Source organism: Mus pahari, chromosome 4, assembly GCF_900095145.1.
Source record: "Mus pahari chromosome 4, PAHARI_EIJ_v1.1, whole genome shotgun sequence".
NCBI classification, from domain to species: Eukaryota; Metazoa; Chordata; class Mammalia; order Rodentia; family Muridae; genus Mus; species Mus pahari.
The window spans coordinates 129,066,856-129,094,674 of NC_034593.1; the positions used below are offsets into that span (position 1 = coordinate 129,066,856).

The 27,819-nt window shown below is 38.8% G+C and overlaps 1 protein-coding gene across 2 annotated transcripts in view; it reads left to right on the plus strand.

Moving 5' to 3' along the window:
* The window catches only part of Unc5c (unc-5 netrin receptor C), a 350,620-nt gene that overhangs the window by 288,955 nt on the left and 33,846 nt on the right, over window positions 1-27,819 (plus strand). Inside the window, exons 8-11 of one of the 2 annotated variants that reach the window (XM_021195777.2) lie at window positions 13,482-13,538; window positions 15,471-15,662; window positions 16,320-16,664; window positions 18,240-18,327. In XM_021195777.2, coding sequence (XP_021051436.1) covers window positions 13,482-13,538; window positions 15,471-15,662; window positions 16,320-16,664; window positions 18,240-18,327 — 682 coding nt within the window. The remainder of the gene's footprint in view (window positions 1-13,481; window positions 13,539-15,470; window positions 15,663-16,319; window positions 16,665-18,239; window positions 18,328-27,819) is intronic. The other variant, XM_021195778.2, reaches the window with a different exon arrangement.

The following is a 27,819-nucleotide window of genomic DNA, read 5'->3' on the forward strand; positions in this document are numbered from 1 at the left end:
CAGAGACCCCAATGGAGGAGCTAGAGAAATTATCCAAAGAACTGAAGGGGTCTGCAACCCTATAGGTGGAACAACAATATGAACTAATCAGTGCCCCCAGAGCTCGTGTCTCTAGCTGCATATGGCAGAAGATGGCCTAGTCAGCCATTGTTGGGAAGAGATGCCCCTTGGTCTTGCAAACTTTATATGCCCCATACAGGGGAACGCCAGGGCCAAGAAGTGGGAGTGAGTGGACAGGGGAGCGGGGGGGGGGGATAGGGGTCATTTGGGATAGCATTTGAAATGTAAATGAAATGTAAATGAAGAAAATATCTAATAAAATAATTTAAAAAAAAAAGAAAAGAAAAGAAATGCCAGAATGGCCAAAAGCCAAAGTGAACATGATTTGGGTCTTAGAGTTCATGGGAGTTAGGATTTGCTTTGGGGTCAGAGGCTTTATGAAAGAAGTGGCCTAAGGCTTGAACCAAGGACTCAGAATACAGCTGCAATTCATTAACTGTTGCCAAGTATTAAAAAAAAAAAAAGCAACTAGAAATTTTTTTTTGCCCACCCTTCCAAGGAAACCTCAGGAAATTCATGGCAAGGAAAAGAGAGAAATGAAGTCTTCATTTAAGTAAAATCTGTAGTAAAACCACAACACTATACCAAGCTGTGGTGTGGAGCTTAAGATATTCTGCAGTGAGCAAAAAAAACAAAAGATATCCTTGGACTCGCTTCTGAGGCAGCATAGCAGATAGCAAGTTGTTATACGGGTCCCTTCTGCAGTCTCAGTGTATTGGTCTATGGCAAAAGGAGGCCATTCCAGAAGTCACATGAAATAATGAAGTTTAACATCTCCCAAGATTAACAAACCAAACAAACATTCTAATCATAGGGACTCAGGAAATATGAATTAACATATACAGTCAATAAAAGTATAAAGTAACTCTATTTCACAATGAAAGAATAGAATCTTGTTATAAGGATGGGTACATTTCAAGAAATCAAATGGAATGCTGAATAAATTAAACACAATGATTGAAATTTAAAACTCCATAGAAGAGTAATAATCGAATTCGGCTTAGCTGTAGATAGGGTGAAGAGAAAATCGAGAAACAAATCTAATAGAAGTGTAGGAAACAGATGAAATAAAAGTAGGTTCTGTGAGCAACATTGAGACCACTGGACGTTATCAGAACTAAATCTGACATATTCATCAAGAACGCAACATTGAAAAAGACAAACAAGCAACAAAATATTCATTTGCTTCTCATAAAACTCACTAGCTCAACAGCAAAATCTAAACTTAGCATTGATGCTATCAAAGAATAATTGAGGGCCAGCTGAAACTAAAGAGAAAGTAAATGATATTAATATGAAATATAAGAAGATAGAACTAAGGTAAGATTTCAAAATTCAATTTTTTTATTCTGGAAAAAAATAGTAAAGCTTTTCACATCTGATTTTATTGACACAAGTGACCCAGATATAATGGTAAGACTCTACAAATGTATAAATTGAATATATAAACTCAAGGTTAAAAATTTAAGAGTACAAAAGCAAAAAAGGTCAAGGTACATACAAACAATAAGTAATATGACAGAAAGAAATATACATATTTCAAGAACTACAATATAAGTAAACTAAACTCATCTTGCCAATAGAACTTGAAAACCTATAGAAATCTAGTTTTATGTTTTTGATGAGTTCAATGTTTAAATCATACTGAGAAAAATTAAGACACAGAACTTATCTATTTTAAATGGTTGATTAATATATTTGACTATCTATTTTGACCATTCTTTATTTAGTTCTATTTTTTATTATCCTTAAGTACATATTAGTTACTATTCATACTTCTAATATATAGAGTTATTTGCTTGGCTACAGTATGTTTAAAATGTTTAATTTCCCTTTGAAGTTATATTCTATTATTTAGCAAACTTTTGATGGTTTCATAAGACATCTTAGTGAAGGGACTATATCTCAGATATTAAAGTTGACAACAGGGGAACACATTCAGCATTGACTTCTAACCTCTACAAATAGACATAAGTGCATATCACACACATGTGCACACACCTCTCTCTTTCTCTCTCTCTCTCTCTCTCTCTCTCTCTCTCTCACACACACACACACACACACACACACACACACACACACACATACACACACACACAGTTCTGATGATCAGTTATAAAATTCTCTAATATTTTGAAGAGATGATTATGCTAAATGTTGAAGTATCTGTAGGAGAAACTTGTATTCTACTAGTAGAAATTCAGATCTTCATAATTATTTCAGGAAAAATTTAAATATAATATTCCATAAGATACCAGTCTTAATTGAAGGAATATATGTCAAGAAATTAATATAAACACTAAATATATGTGTATATGTCACATATGCCTATAGACTTTTATTTGTCTCTATTCTTTATGAGTATAAAGCCCTTTTAAAATCCTTTGAGGATTTGGCTATAAAAAAAATATCTTGTTTCCATCCTCCCTCTAACTCCTTCCAAGTCTTCCCTATAGCCTCCCTCAGCGCCTCACTCCCAACTTTATGTGAGTTGTATATGCATAAAACCATTGTGTCCAATTAATGCTACTCATACTCATGTGTGAAATCATCCACCGTGGTATCCTTCCAATGGCCACAAACCAAAGAAAAGTATCTCTCACTTCCCCAGCAGCCAGAAACTGCCAAGAGCTCTTCAAGAGGAGATGGGACCTCCAGAGCCCCTGTTCTATGCTGGACAGTTGCACTGGTCAGACTGTGTGTGGGTCTTATTCAGGCAATACCACAGCCACGATGAGCACATGTGCACAGCAGTATGCCATGCCAGTAGAAAGTGCTGCCCCCTACCCTCTGTCTCTCACATTTCTTAGAATCTAGGCAGCTAAATTACATGTCTTCCCAAAGCTGAGCACCCACAGTCCTAAAGAAACTAATTTAAATTGTAGTGGTTAAGAAATACTTTTAAGGATGCACACATTAAAATATTTTCATAATCCTTTGGAAAAGGAGGTTTTGGATTTATATGTGCATTTTTTCTATAGCTATATAAAAGTAAGCTTAGGAAAAGATTGTTGAAAATTATTCTATTCCTGGGTTTATGAGGTTATCAGTATGTTTTTTCTTTTCTTATATGATTTCTGTTCTGCACATTCACTTTATCCTTGGACTTCCCTTACATGTCTAGTTATAAACAGCCTTTTCAGAAAGGAGTGTTGAAGGAAGAATAGTGTCCTGAAATGATCTGACACTGGGGCCTCCGAATCTTAGATGTAGCAATGTTGATGGTTTATCTTGAGATTTTGGTTATATTGATTCAAATTAGATTATTAATAACAGTATTTAATAAGATGCTGGAGAAAAGTCTAGCTGTAGAAAAATGAGTTTGGCAAGAGACACTAAAAGCTAGTAAATCATGTAGTTTGAAGACATGGAGATTTGGAATTGAATTATGGTTTTTCAATATTTCCCACATGCCTGTCATGGTCATATCAACCAGTGCTTTCAAACACCCTTATTCTTAGAATGTTGATATATCAGAATCATTGTGCAATGCTGAGAATTGTCATCCATGCAACAAGATCCAAATATTTAAGATAGTGCCAAAGATCCACTAAGGTTAGGCAATCCATTCATATCTGCTCATTTTAAGATCACATACACACACACACATACACACACACACACACACACACACACACACACACACACACACACAGAGGGGTAGGCATAGACTTATTGACCTAAAACAAAAGCAGTTGCCACTTAGAGATAACACATTGGTCCCTTTCAAACCAAAATACTGAGAGATAAGTGTTATTGCCCTAAAATATACTAGCAAAAGTAATTGAAGGCATCAAAGGCTCCAAATAACCTCCAAACAAATTGGACATCTTTGTAGGTACACTGTTACTTTTGTAAAAGAATGAAATCATTTTAAACACTGAAGTATTCATGATCAGCATGGAATTATATCAAACAACAAAAGTTGCAAAGGTAGGATTGCGTGTGAGGTCCTTACTTTGACCACCCCCCAGCACCCATGTGAAAAGCCAAGTATGGAAGTACATACCTGAATTTCTAGCACTGACACAGTAGGTCTCTTGCTGGCCAGCCAGTATTGCTGAATCTTTGAACTAAAGTCAGAGGGAGGTTTTGTTTTAAAAAATGAGTATGGGCTAAGGGATTTGCAAAAGAAAAACCAGGAAAGGGGATAACATTTGAAATGTAAATAAATAAAATATTCAATTAAAATAAGGAATAAAGTGATAAAGACAAAAAAAAAAGAAAATAAGAAAAATATATATCTATCTGTGGTGATATGATAAAGAAATAAAGTTCACAACAAATTTCCATGTTTGTATGTAATAATGCCTATTCAGAAGGCAGTGCGGTAGGGACTACCATACTGATTTTCTATTAAAATATTTCAGCTTCTTTATTATCTGAACATTATATAAAGGAGTCTACTCCCTGTGTTTGAAATAGGATTACATGCGATGATTTGATGACACAGAGAATTGAGAAAGAAACATAAGGACACACACACAGAGAGAAAAAAATAATAATAGAGTCCATAAGAAATCTTTTTAAAATGCTAAACTTACAAATAGGCTTGTTTTATGTTGAATATATTGGTATTCCTAAGAGCATGTAATGTCTTATAATAGTTTTATTCATGTTTATCTTTCTTTGGAACATAGTCATACAAAGAATAAATGCAGTCTAGTTTTAAATGTGGACTACTGGGTTAAATTGGTACATTCATATGAATTTTATATTTTGATCCCATTTAAATTTGAATTTCCATGAGGATATGTGTAAGAGTACAACTGTGACCTTGGAATTTCTTCTTGCTGAAGAGAGATTATGCTATAGACAAATTATAAGTTACAGTTGCCAAACTAGAACTGCCTAGAACAGTCGGCATCAGTGAACCCCCTGACTCTGGGAAATTAAAATGTTATGCATTGTGCAAATTTAGCACTTTCTACTCATTAAAACATTTGCATGTCGCATAGCTCGGCTCTTCCATCGGTTCTCAGCAGAGGAAGTAGCAGAACTCTCTGCATGTAAATTTCAGTGTGGACACGCTGCATACTGGGCTCCTGCAACACCAGGTGCTTATAACATAGGGAAACCATTTACCTAACAAATCACCACACTCCGGCTTCAGAATGATGTGTTTATAACTGCCTGCGGTGGGCACTTGCCAAGGTGCTAGTCACTTTGCAGCAAAATTCTTGTCAGCACAGCAGTTTGGGAGGAAAGCGTAGCTTTGCGTGTTAGACAGTGAGCACTTTTTTATCTGAAGTTAGAAGTTGATGTCATAGGTTTCTATAGTTCTTGATATGCACACTGTCCCAGATGGCAAATAAATATTCTGCCCATGAACTTCCTGCCCAACACAGTCCTCGATAGTCTCCAGCATATTCAGTGTGGTCTGCCTTTCTACTTTCTGGTAAAACATTTTCCTGCTTTTGAAAGCAAGGATGTGGTCAGAAACTTTAGGCCACAGAAACCTGATGCACACGTCTGGAGCCCAAAGAGGTGAGTGCAAGGAAACAAAAGCAAGAGCTTTCACCTCTGGTAGCCTTGTTGGGAGATCAGGAAAAATGAAGCTATATAGGCTGAGAAAAATACCACTATACAGGCAGACCAAAATGGACTTACTGTAAGGGTGCTAAATTGACTTTTATTTGAGCATAAAAAGTCATCAGATTGGCTGATATTCTTTAGGATTAAATCACCTTAGTTCAGGATTCCACTGTTTTACTCCTTTTGTCTAAAGTCTTTGTTATGATGGAGTCATGATAAGTGTTACCACCCTTGAACTTACTAATGCTTTATTCGTCTTCTAAAACATTGATGGCTTTGAATTGTCCAGCATAAAAGCACTTGGACACCTGGTGTATATACATAAGCTTGTTTCTGGTGAACTGAGATGAATTTCAGGCAATTATGCTGCATCCTGTATGAGTCCTGAGATAAGACCTTTTTCCTCCTGGGCTGTTAATCATCTGCTGCCTGTTTTCAGAACATGTGCTAGTAACTGTTACCAACAAGGTCATGAACCAACTTGGTGTGGCTTGGCCAGTGTCCCCTAAAAGATGGAGCAATAGCCACAGGTACCAGAGCTGCCTGACATCCCTAAGAAAATGCTCCTTTCGGTTTTTTGTTGTCGCGTCTTCAATTTTGCATATTCTAAAGCTTGGGTTTGTGTAAGCCCAGTCAATAATGAACCCTCAGAAGAGTAGGTAAACGACCTTGGTGTTTTTAACAAACCTGACCTTTGACATCATTAGTGTTCTGATGGGTTTATAAAATAATCCATGACTCTGACTCAGGAGAAGGGGAAATAAAAACAGCCTGAACATGTTTATCTTTGAGTCACTCTTGAGGGTTAACAAGAAAATTTGCATCAGAAAAAAATGTGATCAAGATGTGAATATCCAACATGTTAGGTTGGTGTGCAATCACTGGCAAACAGACCAGGCAGCCAGGTCAAGGAAAGGGGCAAGTCTACCTGGAGCAGATTCTTCTAACAATCAGATCTTAAGTGGGGAAAAAAAAAAATCTTAGAATGTTTCTTTGTGAGTGTGTGTCTAATAGATAAATACAACTAAACTAACTAAAATTTGGTGATTTGAGAACATTAGTTTGAGCCAGATGTGTGGCTCATGCCTATAATCCCAGCTCTTGGGAGAGTAAGGCAGGGAAACTGAGGCTGAGGCTAGCTTAGGCTACATAGTGTGTTCTAGACCAGAATAAGCCACACCTTAAGATCTTGTCTCAAACATAAAATAAATAAATAAAACAAAAGAAATACATGCTTGCAAAGAATGTGTAACATACTTGCAAACTGTTGAATGATGCTGTGTAACTATTGAGTTATGATGTCATCACCAGCTCAGAGAAGAATTGGTCCTCTACTCTAAAGGTCTCATAACATCCTGAAGCCTATTTATGCATGTTATTATAACACAAGCAATGCCATGTCAGGTGGCAGTAAATAAACCATGGAGGCAGGAGAGAATACTTATAGTAACATAGCATCTCCATTGACTAGCTTAGCTTCATATGTAGAGAGTTTTACTTCCTACAGCATCTACATGCATGCTTCCCTTTTAAATATTCCCTAAGTCTGGGTCAGGAGTTCTCAAATTTTAGAGAACCTGCTATTATCATGTCTTATTTTTATAGTTAAAGGAATTTCAGCTTTAATTTTAATCCTATTTAATATCATAACGCACAGTTAGGCTGTAGCTGAAATTGTTCCTGACTGTAGTCTTCAATGTCAGACATGGCCAAATAGAAGCCAAAATGACTGGAATTTAACTTAATTAATACTCAAAAGATAGAAAAAAAATAACTTCATAGATAGATCTTTTGACTACCAGTAATAATTGTTCTATTGTCCAAAGTAAGAAACTGAAACACTGAATTGAAATGACTGACCCTCCTGAGACCCACAGGCAATGGTTGGAGCCACTACATAAACCCAAATCTTTCTCTACTTTATACTCCTTTTACAATAGGAGCTCCTTTACCAAGGTCCTTTACTAACTGTTTTATTGTTTTGATTTTTTTTCTGGAACTTGGAGGATACTATGCAGACCCGAGGATGTGAGTGCTGACCCACTGCACCCACACAGTGATAACATGACTGTAGTAGTCCCAGGGCCGGGGAGATGGAGACAGGTCGATTGCTAGGGCTTGGCGACTGTCCTGTGTATTGGAATCAATGCCCTCCATGTTGGGAGTAGATTGGTACTACCCACACTTAAGGATAGGTATCCCTAGCTTAATTGTCTTTACCAAAAATAGCAGAGCATCCAAATGTAAAGAGCTTTAATTCTGCAGTACTTACATTCATATTTTCCTTTTAAATAAGCCCAGAGATTTATTTCCATGGTGACTCTAAATCCTGTCATGTTGACAATCAATTAGCCTTCACAATAATGTGTGTACAAAAAGATTACTTATAGCATAAAAGTAGTTAATATCACACTATTTTAATCACAAAGCTAAGATTATTTTTTACTGTCACCTAATATTCACACATCATTGAAAGCAAAACCTTTTGAAAAAACTAGAAACATAAAAGGAGTCCTTTTTGGGAGTGGAAAGTAGAAATTCTAGCCCTGTTCCTGATAATGCCCAAATGAACCACCCCACCCCCACCCCCCAGCAAATAGGCTGTATTCAGACAGGCAACTATAAAGATCTCAAGTACTGGACATACTCTCAGAGATCATATGTTGTTACTGAAATTTAAAACCAAAGAAATGTCTCTTTTTTTTTCAAGATAGTAAGACATGGGCCTTGGTTTTCATAATAGTTGGCCAACACTTGGAAAATATTGGCACAAATGTGAAATGGACACCCTGGGGTTAGACAAGGCAAAACTGAGACATCAACATGATTGGCAAGAATGGCTGGAACCATTTCACTTGTCTGAATTTTAACTTGGATACTATTGGAATTATCATTTCTAGCCTTTGAGACCCAGCCTCCTTGACTGGAAGAGTTAGACAGCATGATCTCTTGAAATGATGGTCTGGAAAATTATGAGATGCTTTTGAAGCCAAAAAAGCATTTTACAAATCACTCAAGAGACCTGATCTTGTTTTCAAGTTGTTTGTACCTTTCTTGAAAAATGTTCTCCAGAATGAGGGCCAACAAGAGGACCTAAGGAGCAGCCTGCAGATGAGGCAGTCTGATGACCTGAGTCTCATACCTAATCCGATGGTGGGAGAAAGAACTGTCTCCTGAATGTTGTTCCTTGCCTTCCACACATATGCTCAGGTGTCTGAGCACCAATAATTATACACACATACACATAAGTGCACATAGTAATAATCAATTTTTTCTGCATGGTGAACTCTTCCAAGTAAGGAAAACTTCCTCTCTAAAAAGTAAATTTTCTTTAAGAATAAAAAATTGTTTATTCTCCTTTTTATCCTGCTCTGGAATTGACTCCATATAGGCCCAAATGCTAAGGCTACTGTAGCCTGCCCTGGGCTTCCAGCCTGTGACAGTGAAATTACCAATCCAAGTGATGTACGTTTGAGGTTATGGAGGGCTTTTTGTTCCTAAGAATGTTTGTCTTGTTATAGGACATTAAGTGTCCTTGGAGCTCAATTACTAAATGCCAAAGCAAGCCCCCAAATGTTTCGAGAATCCAAAGAATAGAGGCCGGCACTCCTGCCCCATTCTAAATCTCTTGCTGAGAAAAAGAGCATCTCGGTTGAGAAATCAGGCCAGGGTCATTTTTCACTCTGCTCCTGGAAGCTTGCTCCTGAAACATATCCCTGTATGGTTGCCAGAAGCCACAAAGGCCAAGCACAAACCCCTTTCAACAGGGACAGTAAAAGAGTATATAGTACTTAAAAGAGAGCATTGCCCGTGGCTTCTCAGAGAAACTGGGCTCCTTGGCTCTGCTGTAAAGAGGGAGCTGAAATTCAGGCAAGTTTTCTGAGGTCACTCATTAACTAGGCCACATTCATTGTACGAGAAGCAGTCTTAGAACTCAGCATGCCAGCAGATCTCAAACACTGTGCTTCATAATGGTATCGACCATAATAGTTTGTCATTTATTGATTGATTATAAGCCCTTTGTAAATCTGATTTCTCTTTTCTACAGCTATGGAAGTAATATCTATAGTCCTCTGACGTTTGAGAAAGAGCTCATTTGGCCAGCCTCTCCCAGCTTAAGAAATGGTAGAGCCAGGATTCTAACAGAAGTCCACCAGGCTAACAAAATCAAGTCCATGAACTGAAGTTCACTACGTTGGCTAGCATTCCTGGTGTTCTTTCATTAGGCTTTAGTTTAAGTCTCAGAGAAGTTAAGTGAAACCCCCGAGATAGGAACTAGCTTCCAAACTGACTCTATAAAGCTATCATTTTGTACTGTGTTGTACCTGACATGTTATCCTTCACCATTGTGGGAACTGCAACCAGCAGGACTACCTCATTAACGGAAGAAAATGTGCCCTGCTGATTGGGTAGAGAAGAGTCAGATGGAGAACACTCCTGTGTTCCCTCCTTTACAGGATGGAATACTCATTCCTTCTCTGATTCCAGCCACCTAAGCAGTGGTTTCCATACATCATGTAAGTGTTTAGAAAGGGATGGAAGGGGGTTCACAGAGTTGTCTCCAAAAGCCCATTATCAGTTCTTCCCTAATATAGTAAATTGAGGCACTGAGCACATTCAAATATTGGTCTGTTATAGGTTTTCCCCATGTAAGAAATGACCAGTTTGCCTAGATTGGTCTTAATTCACTATGAGAAAGAACTGACAGTGAATGAGACAATTCGTTTTTTAATATTTTATCTTACTGAAAACAATTTCAAATGAAAGTATTTTACTAACTATACTGATGCATTTAAAGCTATCTCCCAGCTGTACATTAACAGAGATATTATGAATCTGACCCTTCTGTAATTCATTCCCTGAAGAGAATCCAATGTGGTTTTTTTCATGTTCCAAACATATAGTTTTTGTTTGTGATAAAAGTAAAAGTTCTTTGTGGACCAGTAGGCCTCCATGATTCACTGCTACTTATTTCTCTAGTGATGGTCCACATAGCCTTGTTATATTGTATATTTTAATGGTGGTAATGATGGTAACAATAACAATAATGATGATTTAAAATAGGTCCCATGTATACCAGGCTATTCATGAAAGTTGCTATGTAGCTGATGATAACCTTGAACTTCTGATCATTCTGCTTCTACCTCCCAAGAAGAGATTACAAGTGTACATCACCATTCTTGATACTTCACATATTCAGGGCTGGGGATCAACCCAAGACTTTGCACAGGCAAGCCTTCCACAACTGAGCTGCATTAGCCTGTATGCTTGATGTTTAATGTGTGCTTTCAATATTACAAAATGATCTTGTCTATCATGTCATTTATGTACTTATTTCCTGCTAAGTGTATGCCAGAATGAGAGTTCCAGAGCAGCAGGAAAGCCTCTACCATACTACATTAGAACTCAGAATATAGTAGCATCCAAATGCACCAACTAAATGAGTGATTGAGTGAATAAATGAGTGAATTCTTTTTTATTGGATATTTTATTTATTTACATTTCAAATGTTTTCCCCTTTCCCAGTTTCCACTCTGGAAACCCCCTATTCTATCCTGCCTCCTCCTGCTTCTATAAGGGTGCTCCCCCACCCACCCATTCCTGCCTCCCTGCCCTGGCATTCCCCTATACTGGAGCATAGAGCCTTCCCAGGACCAAGGGCCTCTCCTCTTATTGATGTTGGATAAAACCATCCTCTGCTACATATGCTGCTGGAGCCATGGGTCCCTCCATGTGTAGTATTTGGTTGGTGGTTCAGTCCCTGGGAGCTCTGGGGAATCTGGCTGGTTGATATTGTTGTTTTTCCTATGGGTTGCAAACCCCTTTGGCTCCTTCAGTTCTTTCTCTACCTCCTCCACTGGAAACTCCATGCTCTCTTTACCTGGAGTTAAAGTCTCAGAATCATCCCATACAATACGAATTTAGTTATTAAATAGTCTATATATATATATATATATATATATATATATATATATATATATATATATTTCTATTATTCTTTGTTTTGCCTGTCAAGAACAGGAGTCTCACTAAGAAGTTGGAACAGAGTCATCAGGGGAAACCAGGAACTGCTTTATAGAGGATACATATCAGAGCCTGTCATTTGTCTCTTGACTCCATCTTTCCTGTCATGAGATATAAAGTTCCTGCTTATTTAGGCAGGGCACTCTAAGTGCTTACCAACATTTTCCAGATCGTCATCAGATCATCTCCAAGTTTCTATTTCATACCCATATCCTTGTCCTGTCACATGAGAAAAAAATGTATCTCAACACTCCTTTGGTTAGCATCCTTGCTTCCAAGAGAAGGGCTTCACCCTTGCCATTCATCTCACAATAGTAAACTTGGTTTGCCCTAAGTCCTTGGGTTTCTAAAGCCTCTATTCGTCCCAATTGTCCTTTTATTGAGTTCACAGACTGCAAATGGAAAAAGGCTATTACCAGACAGAGATGTTTAAAAATGAAAGCCAAACTAATACATGGAGTCCGACAACTGGGATAAGGAATATAATATTTATAAAACCAAGTAGGAGGTTGCAATCATTGCTTTAAAATAAAGCATTAAATATTAATTCAGAGCAAACCTATCTGTGCTCTGGCAAGCCTCGCTTTCATTAAAGTAGCATTGTGTGTTTTTCCGGAATTAACTCCAAAATAGGTAAATAGCTAGGGAGTAGATAGCACTCTGCTGGCTGCGGAGGAGCTACCTACCTGCAGCATTAGAGTCGCCCTTACCATTAAGGTCTTCCAGACCTTCACTTGGAACTAATTAATTGTGATTCTTATGGTTCCTCTCTAGTTCTTACCCTTGAGTATTTCTAGGAACGTTTAATTCACGTACTCATGTTCATCTTCATTTGATTAATCCAAACAGTGCTACGTTATTTGATTAATTCATATGCTGCAGAATATTAAATCTTAGTGAACATTGGGTACCAGTTATGAGTTGGACTTATATTTCTTTCCACGGCTTTCTCATTTCAAAACTTTCTGTCCTCATTTTTTCCCCTGATTTGTGCCTATTGTCCACTTTGCATTGGCATTTTTTTTATATTATGTTATTATCCTCATTGTTTCCTAATCAGAATACACTCAAAAGAAAAGAAACCTTACTGTGCTTCTTCTGCATCTTCAATGCAATGAGGTTATTAGTTATTATCTGGCCAATGAATTGCATTCCTCTAAAGCACTATAATTAATAACCCTATAATACTTAGTCCTATTGATTTTCAAATGATAAAAAAAAAAAACACCACCCAAGTGTCATTGTATTGACAGTCTGCATGGTCCTTACGCAGTCTCCATTGAACAAGCAACAACCAAAAATCCAAAAGTAAACCTGAGATGGAGAAGAGCTGATCACTGCTCAGCTGGGCAAATGGGTACTTAACCTTTGACTAGTGACGACAGGCCTGTTCTAGTTTCATGAGGCCAAAGCAAGCAGTTATGATTAAATAAAAAAGAAAAAGAAAACTGTTCTGAGCCTTTTGAGAACGTCCTGGGAATTAAAGCATATGGCGGGGAAGAGGAAAAAAAGATTTTCCTTATGCTAATGACCCTCGATGTCTGAAATAAATTAGATCCATTAGAGTTTATGCTCAATAAAAGGAAGACTTTAAGCACTCCAAAGTTAGTGACTCGAGACCAGTTTTTGCTCTGAAATTCAATCTGCCTACTTATTAATTCTTAGTAAGGCTCCAGAGCAAACAGGGGGCACAAAAATCATAATTCTATAGTGAACCAGAATTTTAAACGACTACGGGTTTCTTTTCCTTTTTGCTTTTAATTAGACCATTTTTCACACTTCCTATTTTGTTTTCATTCATTAATTTGATTTTGTTCCCATTTCTGTTTCATTGTTTTGTTTTTCGTTTTTTTCTTTTCAAGGATTCATTTACCCCATTTCAACTGAGCACAGACCCCAGAATGAATATGGATTTTCTTGTAAGTTTGAGTTTTGGGTTTTATGTTGGGAAATAACCCTTTAACATGATTGCCCCCATTCAAGTTTGCCTTTCCTTGGCTCACAGATGTGCACACGGGAAATAGGAGCCTAATGTATTCTAACATGAAAAAGCAAATTAGATTTTCGATGCTGAAGAGAAGAAAGGGTCATTTCAAGTCGCTGCCAGCTTTAAAAGCTATCAGTCTACCACTGAAAGCATGCATCCCCATCACTGAGAAAACATATCATGAAATTGGCTGATATACATAAAGGGCAGGGTTTAAATACTAAAACGGAATGGTTGAGAAAATGCAAATCTGTTGAGCTGTCCATCATGAATGAGTATACAGCATTAAGGATTAGATGTACTATTCTGACCAGAGTTGTGAATTCCTCTACTAAAAACCATAATAAACCTCACAGCAGAGTAAAGGCAGCACTTTGACAGCAGTGTTCACATAATGAGGAGTGTTGGGATACTGAAGAGCTGCTGTCAATCAATATTGACTGGATTGATGTTGAAATACTGGGAAGGGTGATGTTTTTTAAAGAGGGCATTTTCCAGGCATAGATTTATATAAACTGCCAGTGTAATTAAAGACCGGGACACAAGAGTGTGGGTAATTACTGAGAACCCCTGGCAGAAAAAAAAAAAAAAAAAAAGATGAGTTATTTCCACATGTAAACCATATGGCTTTGTGTCTTAGGAGAAAGGAAAGGATCACAAAAACCTATAGATTTAAAAATCCTCTCCCCTGCCTCCCAAAAATGTATATGTATATAAATTAACCATGACATTTGGAGTTGTTCTAGGCTACTAGAAGCATCAATTTAACTATCTCTTTTACAGTGAGGAAGCTGCAACTCTGTTTAATTTGCTCAATATTTCTGATGGGTCTAAAAGCAAAGACCCAATCATGCCAAACTGAGGCAACAAATCTTTCATTTGTATCTGTTTTATTTTAATAATCAGCTTCTGTCACCGTCTCCAGTTCAATCCAAACATGTTTCATGCCACCAAAGCAGCAGGCACCATTTATAAGAATTCTCCCCCCCTCCTTTTTTTAAAAACGTTACCTAGAAATAGTCCCCTATGGATGGCACCTTGTGCTGGTCAAACACTTATCTGCCCCCTGGGGTAGCCTGACATTTCTGATCATTGGCCAAGACCTTTAACTTATCCAACAAATCATAGACCTATAGCTTATTCCCATAATAAGAAGCTTAGATGGGAAGCTCTACCAAAGGCCCACAGGAAGCTCAAAATGGGAGATAATAATACTGTATCTGCATCAGAAGCTGGAACTCACATTAGCTTCTGGCTGGATCTGAGCTTCTGAAAGCACACTTTTCCAATCCACCATGGTTGCTCCTCACGTTGGCTTTGCTCTATTTGCACAGTTCCCATCCATTCTCATACTGATTGAAGGGGAAGAAAGAAGAGTGTATAGGAAGTAATTTTATAACTTGAAATGATACCTAGAGAACCTTCTTGGTTCAATCCACATACAGATTAAAATTATACCAGATGTGACAGTGTTTATGGGTTTTTTTTTTTTTAACTATCAATGATTTAAAAAACACTTCCAAACTTTTTTTACCTGAAAGTAGTAGTAATAAAGTTTTTATTTCCTGTGGTTTGGAATGGGTTGGGTTTCAGTTTCTTTAAATGCCTAGCAATAAATAGTCTGTTATGCTGCCCAATTATAAGATAGATTAGTGGGTGAGTTGATGCAGAGTAAGAAAGAAAAAGAAATCTGAGATAATTTTCCTCTAAAAAGCCACAGTCATTTTATATAGCTTTTGAAATAGACTTGAAATTAACCCATAAAAAATGGCAATAAATGTCTGAAAAAATTACCACAATACATATGTGTTCTACGGGAAGTTTGTAAAAGCAGTTGGTTGGATGTTCCCCTCTCTCTTTCCAGCTGCTCCCGACTCAGATGATGTGGCTCTCTATGTGGGGATTGTGATCGCTGTAACTGTCTGTCTGGCGATCACTGTTGTGGTGGCCCTGTTTGTGTATCGCAAGAACCACCGTGACTTTGAGTCTGACATCATTGACTCCTCGGCACTCAATGGCGGCTTTCAGCCTGTGAACATCAAGGCTGCCAGACAAGGTCAGTAGGCGAGTTATACATGGGAGTGAGCAGTGTGCCCTCATACCTACAAACTAAATGCCATTTGTATCATCCAGGTGAGCCAGAATACACGCTGAACAAAAGTCAGAGATTTGGACTTTGTTCGTTATACAAATGAAATCATTCTATACAATAAGTCAGAGTTGTTGCTAAGTACAGATCATTTCTGAGTTGCTTTTCTGACAAGTACCTCTGTCCTGCTCTTTAACTTCTATTTGAAATGATGAGTACATTGATTCATTGATTTCCCTGGTCCCTGGTCCCCTTCTTATAATGCTTTTAATGCAGTGATTTACAGATGAATCCAAATTTAGCATATGCAAGCGAAGCCATTGCAAGATAGTGACTCAGGAGCTCATATTATCCTTTCTACTCTGATGAGATAGCCAAATACTTTAAACATCATCATTAGATCCCAAGGCAAAATATAGAAGGAGCCGAGTTAACTACTGATGGCTCATGACAAGAAGGAGACTGACACTCAGCTTGTCCCAGATTTCAGAGCCTTTGATCTGCCCACCTGCACTGTTAGCAGAGCAGCTTTGCTGTGCATTAAAGCTGTGACGTGGTTTCTTGCTAATCTGTCTTGGTCCGAATGGAAAATGCAAACAGAACTCCTTTTTCTTTTTGCCTCAGATCTCCTGGCTGTCCCCCCTGACCTCACCTCAGCTGCAGCCATGTATAGGGGACCTGTCTATGCTCTGCATGATGTCTCAGACAAAATCCCAATGACCAATTCTCCCATTCTGGATCCACTGCCCAACTTGAAAATCAAAGTGTACAACAGCTCAGGTGCTGTCACTCCCCAGGATGACCTCGCCGAGTTCTCATCCAAGCTGTCACCCCAGATGACCCAGTCCTTGCTAGAGAATGAGGCCCTTAACCTGAAGAACCAGAGCCTCGCAAGACAGACTGACCCATCCTGCACAGCATTTGGTACCTTCAACTCCCTTGGGGGTCACCTCATCATCCCTAATTCAGGTAATTCCTGAAAGTTTAAGTGACAAAGATGCAGCTTGAAGTCATATTGTAGTCTCTATAATCTTATCTCTCTTTGTTCATCATGAACCTGAAATGTTAGATGTAGTCTACCTCAAAATTCCATTCAGTATATCTCAAGCACTACTTTATATAAAATCTGCAAAACATTTTTAATCTCATCCAACTAACTCTGAATTTAGTTCCTCTAGAAAGAACTTTTTGCTAGAATGGAGTTCAGAACTGGTACCAGCTACTTTAAAGGCATATAATCAACCCAGGCATATAATACAACCTGCAGTGTATTTCCTGTACTTCCAAATAACTAGTTAGAAAATACAATCACTTGGTTCAGTCCAATGTTCTCCAGGAAGCAGTATTTTAGAAAACTATTTCATAAATGATTAGAAATATAACAGCAGACACAAAATCTTCATTTATTACCAGTATATCATTCAACCAGAGAGTAACTAAAGTATTTATTCCAGTCTATGCTATATTGATCTACAATTTCACCTTCATCCAACGTCAATCTGTAGTTGTACTTGTTTATAAGTTTATTATATAGCTTAGAAATATCTAAAGAATAGAAAGCACAGTGTTCTTCCATAAGTCAGTAGCTGCCAAGGTTGAAAGTTGAAGTTTATTTTTGGCAGTACTGATGGACTTGCAGTCATACGTTATAACACAGCTAATGTTTAATTTCAGAGTACAACCTGACTATTTTGGACAAGTCTGGAAGTATTATTTAATAAAATAACAAAAATAGTTTCATTGACCTATTGTGTTAATGCATGTAAAATTTTGTTATACACACATGCACAATGTACACTCATGCACACACACACACACACACACACACACACACACACACATTCTATAAACAAAAATTTCCACCATGCTTTAGGAACCAGGATTTCCAGGTGGTCTTGACACCAGCTCAAATTGTCACAGTATTGTCTGAGGCCAAGCTTTCACACAGTTCATGCCAATAATCCTTTTCATTGACACACTTAGCAACACATGAGAAGTGCCGTGACCTGTTGCAGCTGAGTAAGATGTTGCTCAATCCATAGAGTTGTGTATAATAAATTATTCTTATCTCTAACTCTGCTGTAAAATAACACTGATGCTCACCAGATATTTTAGAAGGGGAAAAAAGGTTTTCATATATGGCTGAGGTTAGCATTCCCCTGACTTTGGATTTCATGGGAAACTTATTTTTTAATCAAAAACAATGCATCTTTGCAGCTGTTTAAAATTTTAATAGCAGTTTTTGGTTTCCCCTCAATTTACAAGAAAAACAACAGTGGAACCATCTGTCGATTCCTTAAATAAAACACGAACTTTCAAAATGACATCACTCTCTTAAGTAATTCCATAACAGTTGAAAGGGAGCTGAGGCAGAATGCAAGGCCAGCAAGAAGAGAAGGCAGCTATAGCTTTACATGTCTTTAGGGAAACTGTAAAGACTAGTGCCACATAGGCACAAAATCTGAGTCCTTTTTGCATGCTGCAAAAGCATTCTAGTTTTGGTTCACAGGTCTTATACAGTGCTTTTCTCTTTTTCCTATTCAGGAGTAAGCTTGCTGATTCCCGCTGGGGCTGTCCCTCAGGGGAGAGTCTACGAAATGTATGTGACTGTACACAGGAAAGAAAATATGAGGTAAATAGGCTTTTTTCCTAATTTTTTTCCTTAGCAGTGTCTAACTTGGAGAATTGCACAGTAGAAACCATAGAGTGATATACATTTGACTCTAGACCTATACCAAAAAAAAAAAAAAAAAAAAAATCTGTCAAATTTTACTTCTCTTTCTCTTTGAAGCTTCAGGTACAACATATCCTATGGAATTCTAGTGATATTTTCTATGAGTTTCTATGAGTAAACACATGGTCCTTTAGCAAAAAAATATGGCCAAAAAAACATGATTTATAGATGATCCACAGAGATGTGTGGATTTACAAAGATACTCTGGCTGCCTGTGACCTGTGTCAAGAATCTCACCATTGTAGAAATAAAAAGTCACAAAAGGGTCTAACCCTTAGCACCTACACACGCTCCTCTCACCTCAGCCTGGCACAGTCCCTGACTTGCCCCTCCCACCTCAACCTGGCACAGCCCCTGACTTGCCCCGCCCACCTCAGCCTGCCACAGCCCCTGACTTGCCCCTCCCACCTCAACCTGGCACAGCCCCTGACTTGCCCCTCCCACCTCAGCCTGCCACAGCCCCTGACATGCCCCTCCCACCTCAGCCTGCCACAGCCCCTGACTTGCCCCTCCCACCTCAGCCTGCCACAGCCCCTGACATGCCCCTCCCACCTCAACCTGGCACAGCCCCTGACTTGCCCCTCCCACCTCAGCCTGCCACAGCCCCTGACTTGCCTCTCCCACCTCAGCCTGCCACAACCCCTGACTTGCCCCTCCCACCTCAGCCTGCCACAGCCCCTGACTTGCCCCTCCCACCTCAGCCTGGCACTGCCCCTGACTTGCCCCTCCCACCTCAGCCTGCCACAGCCCCTGACTTGCCCCTCCCACCTCAGCCTGGCACTGCCCCTGACTTACCCCTCCCACCTCAGCCTGCCACNCCACAGCCCCTGACTTGCCCCTCCCACCTCAGCCTGGCACTGCCCCTGACTTACCCCTCCCACCTCAGCCTGCCACAGCCCCTGACTTGCCCCTCACACCTCAGCCTGGCACACAGACTTTGTGCACAGATTCTTCTCTTTGTAATTCTCCTCCAGCAAAGGAGTCATCAACCTTCTTATGCTTAGCTTTTATAATTAGACCTTTCAAGATGAGACTAGTGTTGCTTAAAACTAGACTGAATCCTAAGGTTCTGTTTAGAATGTGTCATCTTCATCAATATGAAGCTATTTTAAGTAAAAATGAGAACAGGTTAAATCTTCTAAACACAATTTTCAGTTTAACTTCTGACATAGCAGACATGGTCTTCCTTGATTCGTTTCAATATATAATCTCTCTCTGTGTCTCTCTGTCTCTGTGTGTGTGTGTGTGTGTGTGTGTACATGCATGTGTTGTGTCTTTGTATATCTGCTGCTGTTTCTGTCTTTGTCTTTCTGTGTCTCTGTCTCTCTTTCTACCTCCTTCTGTCTCTCTCTCTCTCTCTCTCTCTCTCTCTCTCTCTCTGTGTGTGTGTGTGTGTGTGTGTGTGTGTGTGTGTGTGTGTGTAGCAGTGCACTAGAAACATGGATGATTAATACTTTCAAAACCACATTAAGATTTTAAAACAAAAGATATTTTTAAAATGGAAATGCTCATTGTTTAAGGAGCACCACTGGCCTCAGGTCTGGCCAGAGCAGAGTCGGAGTAACAATTGCAGATGAGGTGACTCGTGTACCATCAGTCACTCCCCACTCTGCTCATCCTCAGGAAGCCTGCTCTTTTTGGTCCCCTACTTTGGTAGCTGAAAAGCTCTTCTTTTATGTACCCAGGTGGAGATGCAGGTATTTATAACAGTGTGACCCAGAACATTTTTCCCCTCTGATAGTATCCTTCCATCTTCCATCTACACAAACAACAGCCAGACAAGAAGCTTCAACAAAAGAAGACAAGGAATTCTTTAGCATTATTCATGCCTGTAATTCAAGCTACAGAAAATCATTATATATATATATATATATATATATATATATATATATATATATATATATAGTCATTTCATTCCCTCACCATTAACTCACTCTTTAGACACATTCTATAGGGAATTTCACCAACAGAAGAATGCTAAAGACCGCCAATGTCCTATATTCTATAGTTAACACAACCACTGTCAAACACTTCTTTACCTTTGATTTTTAAGATTTTCTTATACCATGGCTTATTTCTCCCTATACATACTCATTCTTTAGTTCAAAAATATTCAATGAACAGTCATTATATATTACCCATGTGCCAGATACAAACCATGTGCCTACTTTATCCTTTCCCGTTTAGCTTCATTTCAGCATAAACCAGAATGCTAGTGTTTCTCCATGTGCCTACTTTCCATCCTTGTGTCCTGTGTACTCCTCTGCAACACTTCTGGCCAGTTAAGAAATACTTTTTTCTCTTTTATAATTTTCACCTATTATTCCCCTGCTGTCAAGCCTGGAACACTACTCTCTTACCTCTCTGCAGTCCAACCTAAACCAGACCTCCAGGAAGCCTTCCCGATCCCTCTTCCAGTGGGACACATCACCAGCCAGCACATCGCTCTTTAAAACAGAAGTGTTAGTCCCACATCATTAAATTGTCCATAAACTTCCCGTGGCTCCCCATAGATTATGAATAAAGTCCTATCCATTTTAACATTTGGGCTTTCAGGACTGACTGATCCTTTTGGCTAGCTGGTTGAAGAAATTGTAAGAACAGTACAGGACACAGAAAAGAAAGGGGGGCAGGGTTAAACTTGACTTTCAGTTCTCAATCTATTTTGCCCTCAAAAATTGATAGAGGATAATGTTTTGGTCTCAATGAGATTTTTAAAAATTCATTCTAGAAACAAGAAAAGGGGGGCCATATTTCTACATAAATTATAGAAATTGTATTCATGGGGAAACTGAGGCTTTGTAATTTTTTTTCCAGAACTCTTGAAAATTCAGCCTTGCAGTTCTTCACCTTCTTTGGTCAGACATGATTTGTCTCATCTCTGGCTCATTTAGGTCAGGCATCTGCCAGTCTGTGCTTTGTGTAGAGCACACTCAGTAATGATAAGGCCCCATTTGTCACATTCACTAGGCCACATGTAATTAAGTTCACGCCTCCCTTCAGACAACTCAAATCAGCAGATGACCAGCTGCATACCATCCAGCTGGAAACACACCCAGCTTTGGATGCCATGAAAGGAATCAGAGAGAAAGGGGGGGGGGGGGAAGAAACATTCCCAGTTCTACTGCAAATGCCTTCAAGTAGCACGCATCCAGTCTTCTTGCCCTGGCTTCTCAGACAGTTTTTATCTGTATTTCACAAAGATTGTTAAGGTCTTCACTGAGCAATGGCAAGTGCAGCCAGTATGTAAGAAAATGAGAAGGTGGAGGGAGGATGTGTGGAGAGGTGCGCACAGGAGTGATGTCACCTTGGAAAACAGAGGAGCTCTGTGGTCAGGTGTGCTTGACCTATCTTTAGTTCTCCTTAGTCACTGAGTAAGATGTGTTGCTGAGACTTGATTCCCCAGGAATAAGTTCCTTCACCTTTAAGTGGGATTCATCGTGATGTATATAGAATCTCACTAACACAGAAGCACATGTAAGACCCTGCAGAACGAAATCAGTGATAATTTGTATTAATAATCATTCTGAAGTTCACTTCTGTGCTTTTACAGGGAAAACATATTGCTGTTATCATAGAAAGTTAGTACTGTGAGGTTTTCTCATGTATCTGAGAGGTCATCTTGTGTTCTAGCTTTCATTAATAGTCTCTGGTGGGCATTTTCTTTTGGAGTGTATGCATTCACGTGTGGAAGTTAAAAGTGGACTTCAGGTTTCTTCCACAATGTCTCTATATGTTTGTTTTTTTTGTTTTGTTTTGTTTGTTTTGTTTTGTTTTTCTGACAGAGAATCTCTTACTGACATGGGGACTAGTCATTCTGTCCAAAGTGGCTTGCTTGTTTGGGATCATTCTGTCTCTACTACCCCATTGCTAAGATTATGTGTATGTGACACAGTAGCTATATGTGTATGCTGGATATCAAACTAAGGTCCCTATGCTTTTATTGCAATCACCTTACACCCTGAGCTATCCCCCATCCCATGTTGGTTTGAGATCTAATTAAGCTTTCTTCACAAACACAACTTTCTTGAGGCAAATCACATTCAGTAGAGTAAGCTACATATCTTTTATTTAAAGTCAAAGGCTTTGGAATCTTAATGAAGAGATCTTTGACCTCATCAATATTCTATTTTCTTCCTTCTATCCAAAATGTACAATCACTCCTCTGACTAGGATACCATGAAAGGATGGGAAAAAAACTATGGGAGTGTGGGGTAGGGCACCCTATGCTGTAGCAGCACCCCAATACAGCTTATCTTCAGCTGAAGAGGATGGAACTAGGTGAATACAGGAGGCCATGAACACTGCACGTCATTGTGGCAAACAGTATGAGCCAGTTCACACTCTGTCAAAACCTTTGGTGGATAGCATCTGTTTCACCTTGGCTTAGGATAGGAGAAAACCAAATAAAATCAACCAGTCTCAGGGTTCATTAATTACTTTTCTATGTATAAAAAGTAATTATTCTTTCTATAAAATGGTATATAGATATAGATAGATATGACAAAGATATATATATTATATATTAGTATCAACCATAAAGTATATAGTTATGGATAAAGTCAGGTGAGCAGTAGGAATATGAAATAGTAGCATAATGAAGCACTTTTCCTGAAAGTAGATAATAAATTGTTTATATTATAGCTTCAAGAGGAAAAGGTAGCCAGATACAGTAGCACATGTCTGAAACTCTAACACTTACAACACCGAGAGAGGAAGTTTTCAAGTTTAAGGCCATTAGTAGCTAAAGAGAGATTTTGTTGCAAAAAAAAAATAATAATAGAAGGAAACTCTGGAGGGGGGAAGGGGGAGGGAGTCTCCTCTAATTCTTAAGATCCACATTAACAGTATGGCTGGAAGGAGAATATTTCTCTCCTCTCTTCTTCCTCATAAAAAAAACATATTTTGATCCTAAGATAAAATGACAATGGCAATGAGTTTAAAGACTCTCTGTGTTAATGATCCTCAAGGGAAGCAAATTGTAGGGACTCAGAGTATATACACACTGAGTAAAATAATTCCACAAGGTTAAAGCCCAGAGCACATTGCTTAGCTGTTCTAACTTCATCTGAAGATAGACTCTGTCTGTCTGGGAAAAAAGAAACATGCCACTCAGATTGGCTTTTTCTCCTTCAGTTGAACTTTTGATAGGAAGCAAGTTAGACATTTCCTGTCATGAACGCAGAATGCAAATACTTCAACTTGCCAGTTATATGGGAAGACATGTGCTTTAAAAGACACCTGAGCCTGGAGTGAGATTGCTGTATGAAGGGACCTGACAGAAAGACATGCATTCACAGAGGGCACCTTATGTCCACCCAGAGGTAGATGGAGGCAGAGTCTTTTCAAAAGGTCCCTAAGCTCACGATCAGCAAACCTAGACTCACCGGTGTGAAAGAAGCGAAATGATTTCCGTACGAGATCTGCCGGTGCTAAGAGTTAGCCCAGCATCCCTGGGAAGTGTGTTAGTGTCTCCGGTTTCCTCCTCTGGAGAGGGGTCTCATGATTACCTTGCTTTGCAGGTATTCATGAGCAGTTAATACAGCTGCTCACGGGGGAGTTGTCTATAATGCGCTTCTGTATGGTCTCACTGGTAATAGCCAGCAGGCGCTACAAGCAAACCGACCTGAAAACCAGCCTCTTTTCCTCATGCACTTTGTCCAAGGGGCACTGAGATCTGTACAGCTGTTACCCTGGTTTTATCCTTGTTAAGGTTTTATTTGTTTGTTTGTTTGTTTGCTTGTATATACTTTAAACATTCTGATCGTTGAACTTGGCTGAGTTTCTACTTAGTTGTTGCTTCTATACCTAAGTTTTATATGGTGTTCACTTCCTTGTCATCAGCCATTAATCTGTACATACTGCTTATGTACTTCAGATAGCTCATGCATGGGTCATCCAAAAAACTCATAGGACGTACAAAATCATACATGATGAGGTTTACATTTAGTTTCAACTCTTTGGCTCCATGTCCTCTGAATACCCTCCCTTTATGTAAGTAATGGCTCTGTGACTTTAGACACTTCTGACCTTTGGTTTAATATAGCTAACTTTTACCTAAGTCTCCCCTTTAATATATGGTGGAAGCTACTTCCTTTATCTTAGAAGCGAATGAAAGTCTTACTTCTTTGTTTTTCGTTCCATTACAGATTGTACTTCATCTTCCTCGCTTGCCTATTCATCACATTTCCACACCTCACTGAGTTAATAAATTCTTTTGACACTCATTTGACATTCATTTGCCCCTCCCCCTACCACTCTCCATTTGGTTTCCCTCCTCCAAGAGCACAGCCTATCACTACTGCATGCCAAGGGTGTGCTCAGGTGCCAGCTGACAGTTTTCGAACTCAGCTGCAGGATTTCACTTCTCCCTTATGTTCATGGGCAGTGAGAGGAAGCCCCTCCTTCCTGTCTCCAAGCACAGGTTGCTGACACCAGTCTGGGAGACAGACCTCAACTCTCTGCTAGGGCCACTTGAAGTGGATCTGCTTCAGGGCCTTCCCTGTAAAATTGATTGCTCATCTCTCAAGGTACACTTGTAACTAAAAGGGAAGAGAAGGCCTCAGGAAAGCATAAGGGTTATTTCTCTCATAGAAGGAAAAGTGGTATTAGGCAACAATAAGGTCACTGCCAAAGGCATATAGTGTAATATTAATCATGACAAAATGAAAGCAAGACTTCCCTTATGTTATATGAAGGTGGGGGAGATTAGACAAAGGGAAGAAGACAAAATGCATTAAGAGAAAATGAAAACCAACCTGGTAGAAAGATAATATTGAAGTCTCAAGCTATTGCCAGAAACCAATGCCAAATATATGTACACCCCTAAGGTGCCTAGGAAACTGCAGATTTAATAAACAAAGCATGTTATGCAGGATATTAAAGAACTGGACTTAAGCAAAGCTTGTTTGAGGCTTGCACATGGGAGGATAGGATAGGAGGGAGTGATAGAAGTTAGTGAGATCCTGGTACAACTTCAAGAGAAGGAGGGAACAGTGAGGGTCGGGAACCTTAAGGGCAATAGAGACCAAACTGTAAGCTTTAGGGATGATGATTAACTGGAAGCTGTGAAGGCTTTAATGTCTGGCCCTACTTATGAGTTATCACGTTAGCTGTCCTGTCATGTCAGTATTGATAGACAGCACAAATTTTAGGTCCGAAAGTTCATCAGTCACAACATTGTATGTTCTAGATCATCATCAATTTCATGTTAGTTTTCTGAGCTGAAGCTCACAAATATTTCAAAGAGTATCGGGTAATATCTATACAGTTTCAGCAAACTCCCACTAAATATGGAGAAACTGAGCCTTACTCAATGAGGGGTAGCCCTACCTATCAGTCCCTGTAGATGTAGGGAATGATAGATGTTATCATTTCTTCCAAGGAAATAGGAGACAAGCTTCCTTGAAAACCACTAAGAACATCAATTATCATAATCAATCTATAAAGAATTATCTAACAATGTTAAAAATAATCATACCTGCCATCATTCATTCATCTCTGCTCATTTAGTCAGCATTAGATAAAGGTAGGGCATAGATATTTACTAACTTCTAGATGATGTGATAAATAATACATAAACTATAGGTAATAAAAAGAGACAAATCAATTTCATGTAGCCACTGCAATTACTGAAGAATCTGAGATGTCTGTTTAAATGTCCACATGAATAAGACAGGAGGATGTCACTGAGATGTGCATGCTAATGGGTTTATATTTGGTTGAGCTAAATATCTTGGAGGTATTGATGTCTGATGAGAGAGAGGCTTGAAGTGGTGACCTCGCAAAGGTCTTATCCCTGTCTTATTCTTGTGTTACAATCTTGGCAGAGATTATAATGACCACAAAAATGGTAGACATATCCAATTCTTGAAGGTCAGGAGAGTGTTAGAGATAAACAATATTTGGAGGAATGATGTAGTATAAAGAATTGTATACTGAATCTACTAAAGTAAACTTATAAATATGTCTAGGTTCAAAAGCTTTCTAACAAACACAAAACTGCATAGACTTGGCATGGCCTAAGAACACTTAGGAATATTTGAAGACTGAGTTTTAACAAACTTAGCTTCCACTTAGCTTCCAGTGGCTACTTCATGAAGGGGATTTTTAATAAGGATATTGCCATCCTCCCCTCTTGACTGGAGCCTGGTATAAAATATTTGTGTTATTACTTGATTGAGAATAATCCAGTGCAATGATTTTGTCATGAGACTATATCTTCATATTCTAAATTAAAGTAAATAGCAATCCTCAGGTGCTATACACTTAAATTTTAGGTTGCCTTCAGGATTCTCAGTTTAATGAGACACCAAATTACTGACTACTTCCTCATGAACAGGGAAAAAAACATAAGGAAAGAGGTAGACTCCTTGCTTGCCAGGTGATATTGAAAAAAATGACAATGATTTGCAATAGAGAAAATATCAAAATAATATCTCTAAATACATGATATAAAGTGGCCGAGTTAGCAGGTCAAGGATCTATGGAACCAAATGTCTAGAAGACAGATCATATTCATTTTAGTTAATCATAATGTGGGTTGTTAATGAATGATGCTCTAGTAACCATGGTCCATAACTTTGCATATGTCTAAGGCACTAACCACATCAGCTGTGTTGTCCTGAACCCCTTGTTCTAGGTGGGGACAAAGTTCAAAGACCTTCCTAAGATTTCATGGGCCTGTGATTTCGGTAGTCACGTTCCTTCCAGCAGTCAGTGTGAGGGCTGTTGAGAAGTATGTGTTTAGTCTAATCACAAAATGCCAGTTGTGAGCTGTGAGACAATTAAGCAACCTCAAAAATTTTGGAATGACTTTCTCAAGTGCTAAGTTTTTTTGGCAGCTTGGATTAATTAATCCACTTACTTTTTGTTTAGTCATATACATGAAAGAGATTGACAGAGTTTAGGAGGGAGGGAGGGGGAGAGAGAGAAAGGAAGGGAAGGAACAAAGAAGGAGGGAAGGAAGGAAGGATAATTTGCATCTTTGAGTCCCTTATGGCCAGATATTTTGTGTGTGAAATACATAAGTGATGTGATCTCTTTTTAACTTGCTACAGAAATGCCATTCTATATTCTTTCTGCTCACATATGAAAGAATGAATCTGCTATACTCGCCTGAATTATGCCTGAAAGTCACTTCGACTAAGTTTAGCTCTAGGGTGTCCTCATTCTGAAGTGAGTTTTTTGAAGTATTTTTCAAGTTGGGCCCCGAAAACACGAAAGTATTAAAACACTGTGAGACCAGTGGTAAAAGTTATCAGAAAAGCTGGTTATGTAACATCATAAGGAATCTGTTCTTATTCCATCCTGAAAGTATCAGAACATGAATTCAGAGGCAGCTACCCAAGGCAGTCTGAGGATGGGGATCAAAGAGATGCTATCAAATGC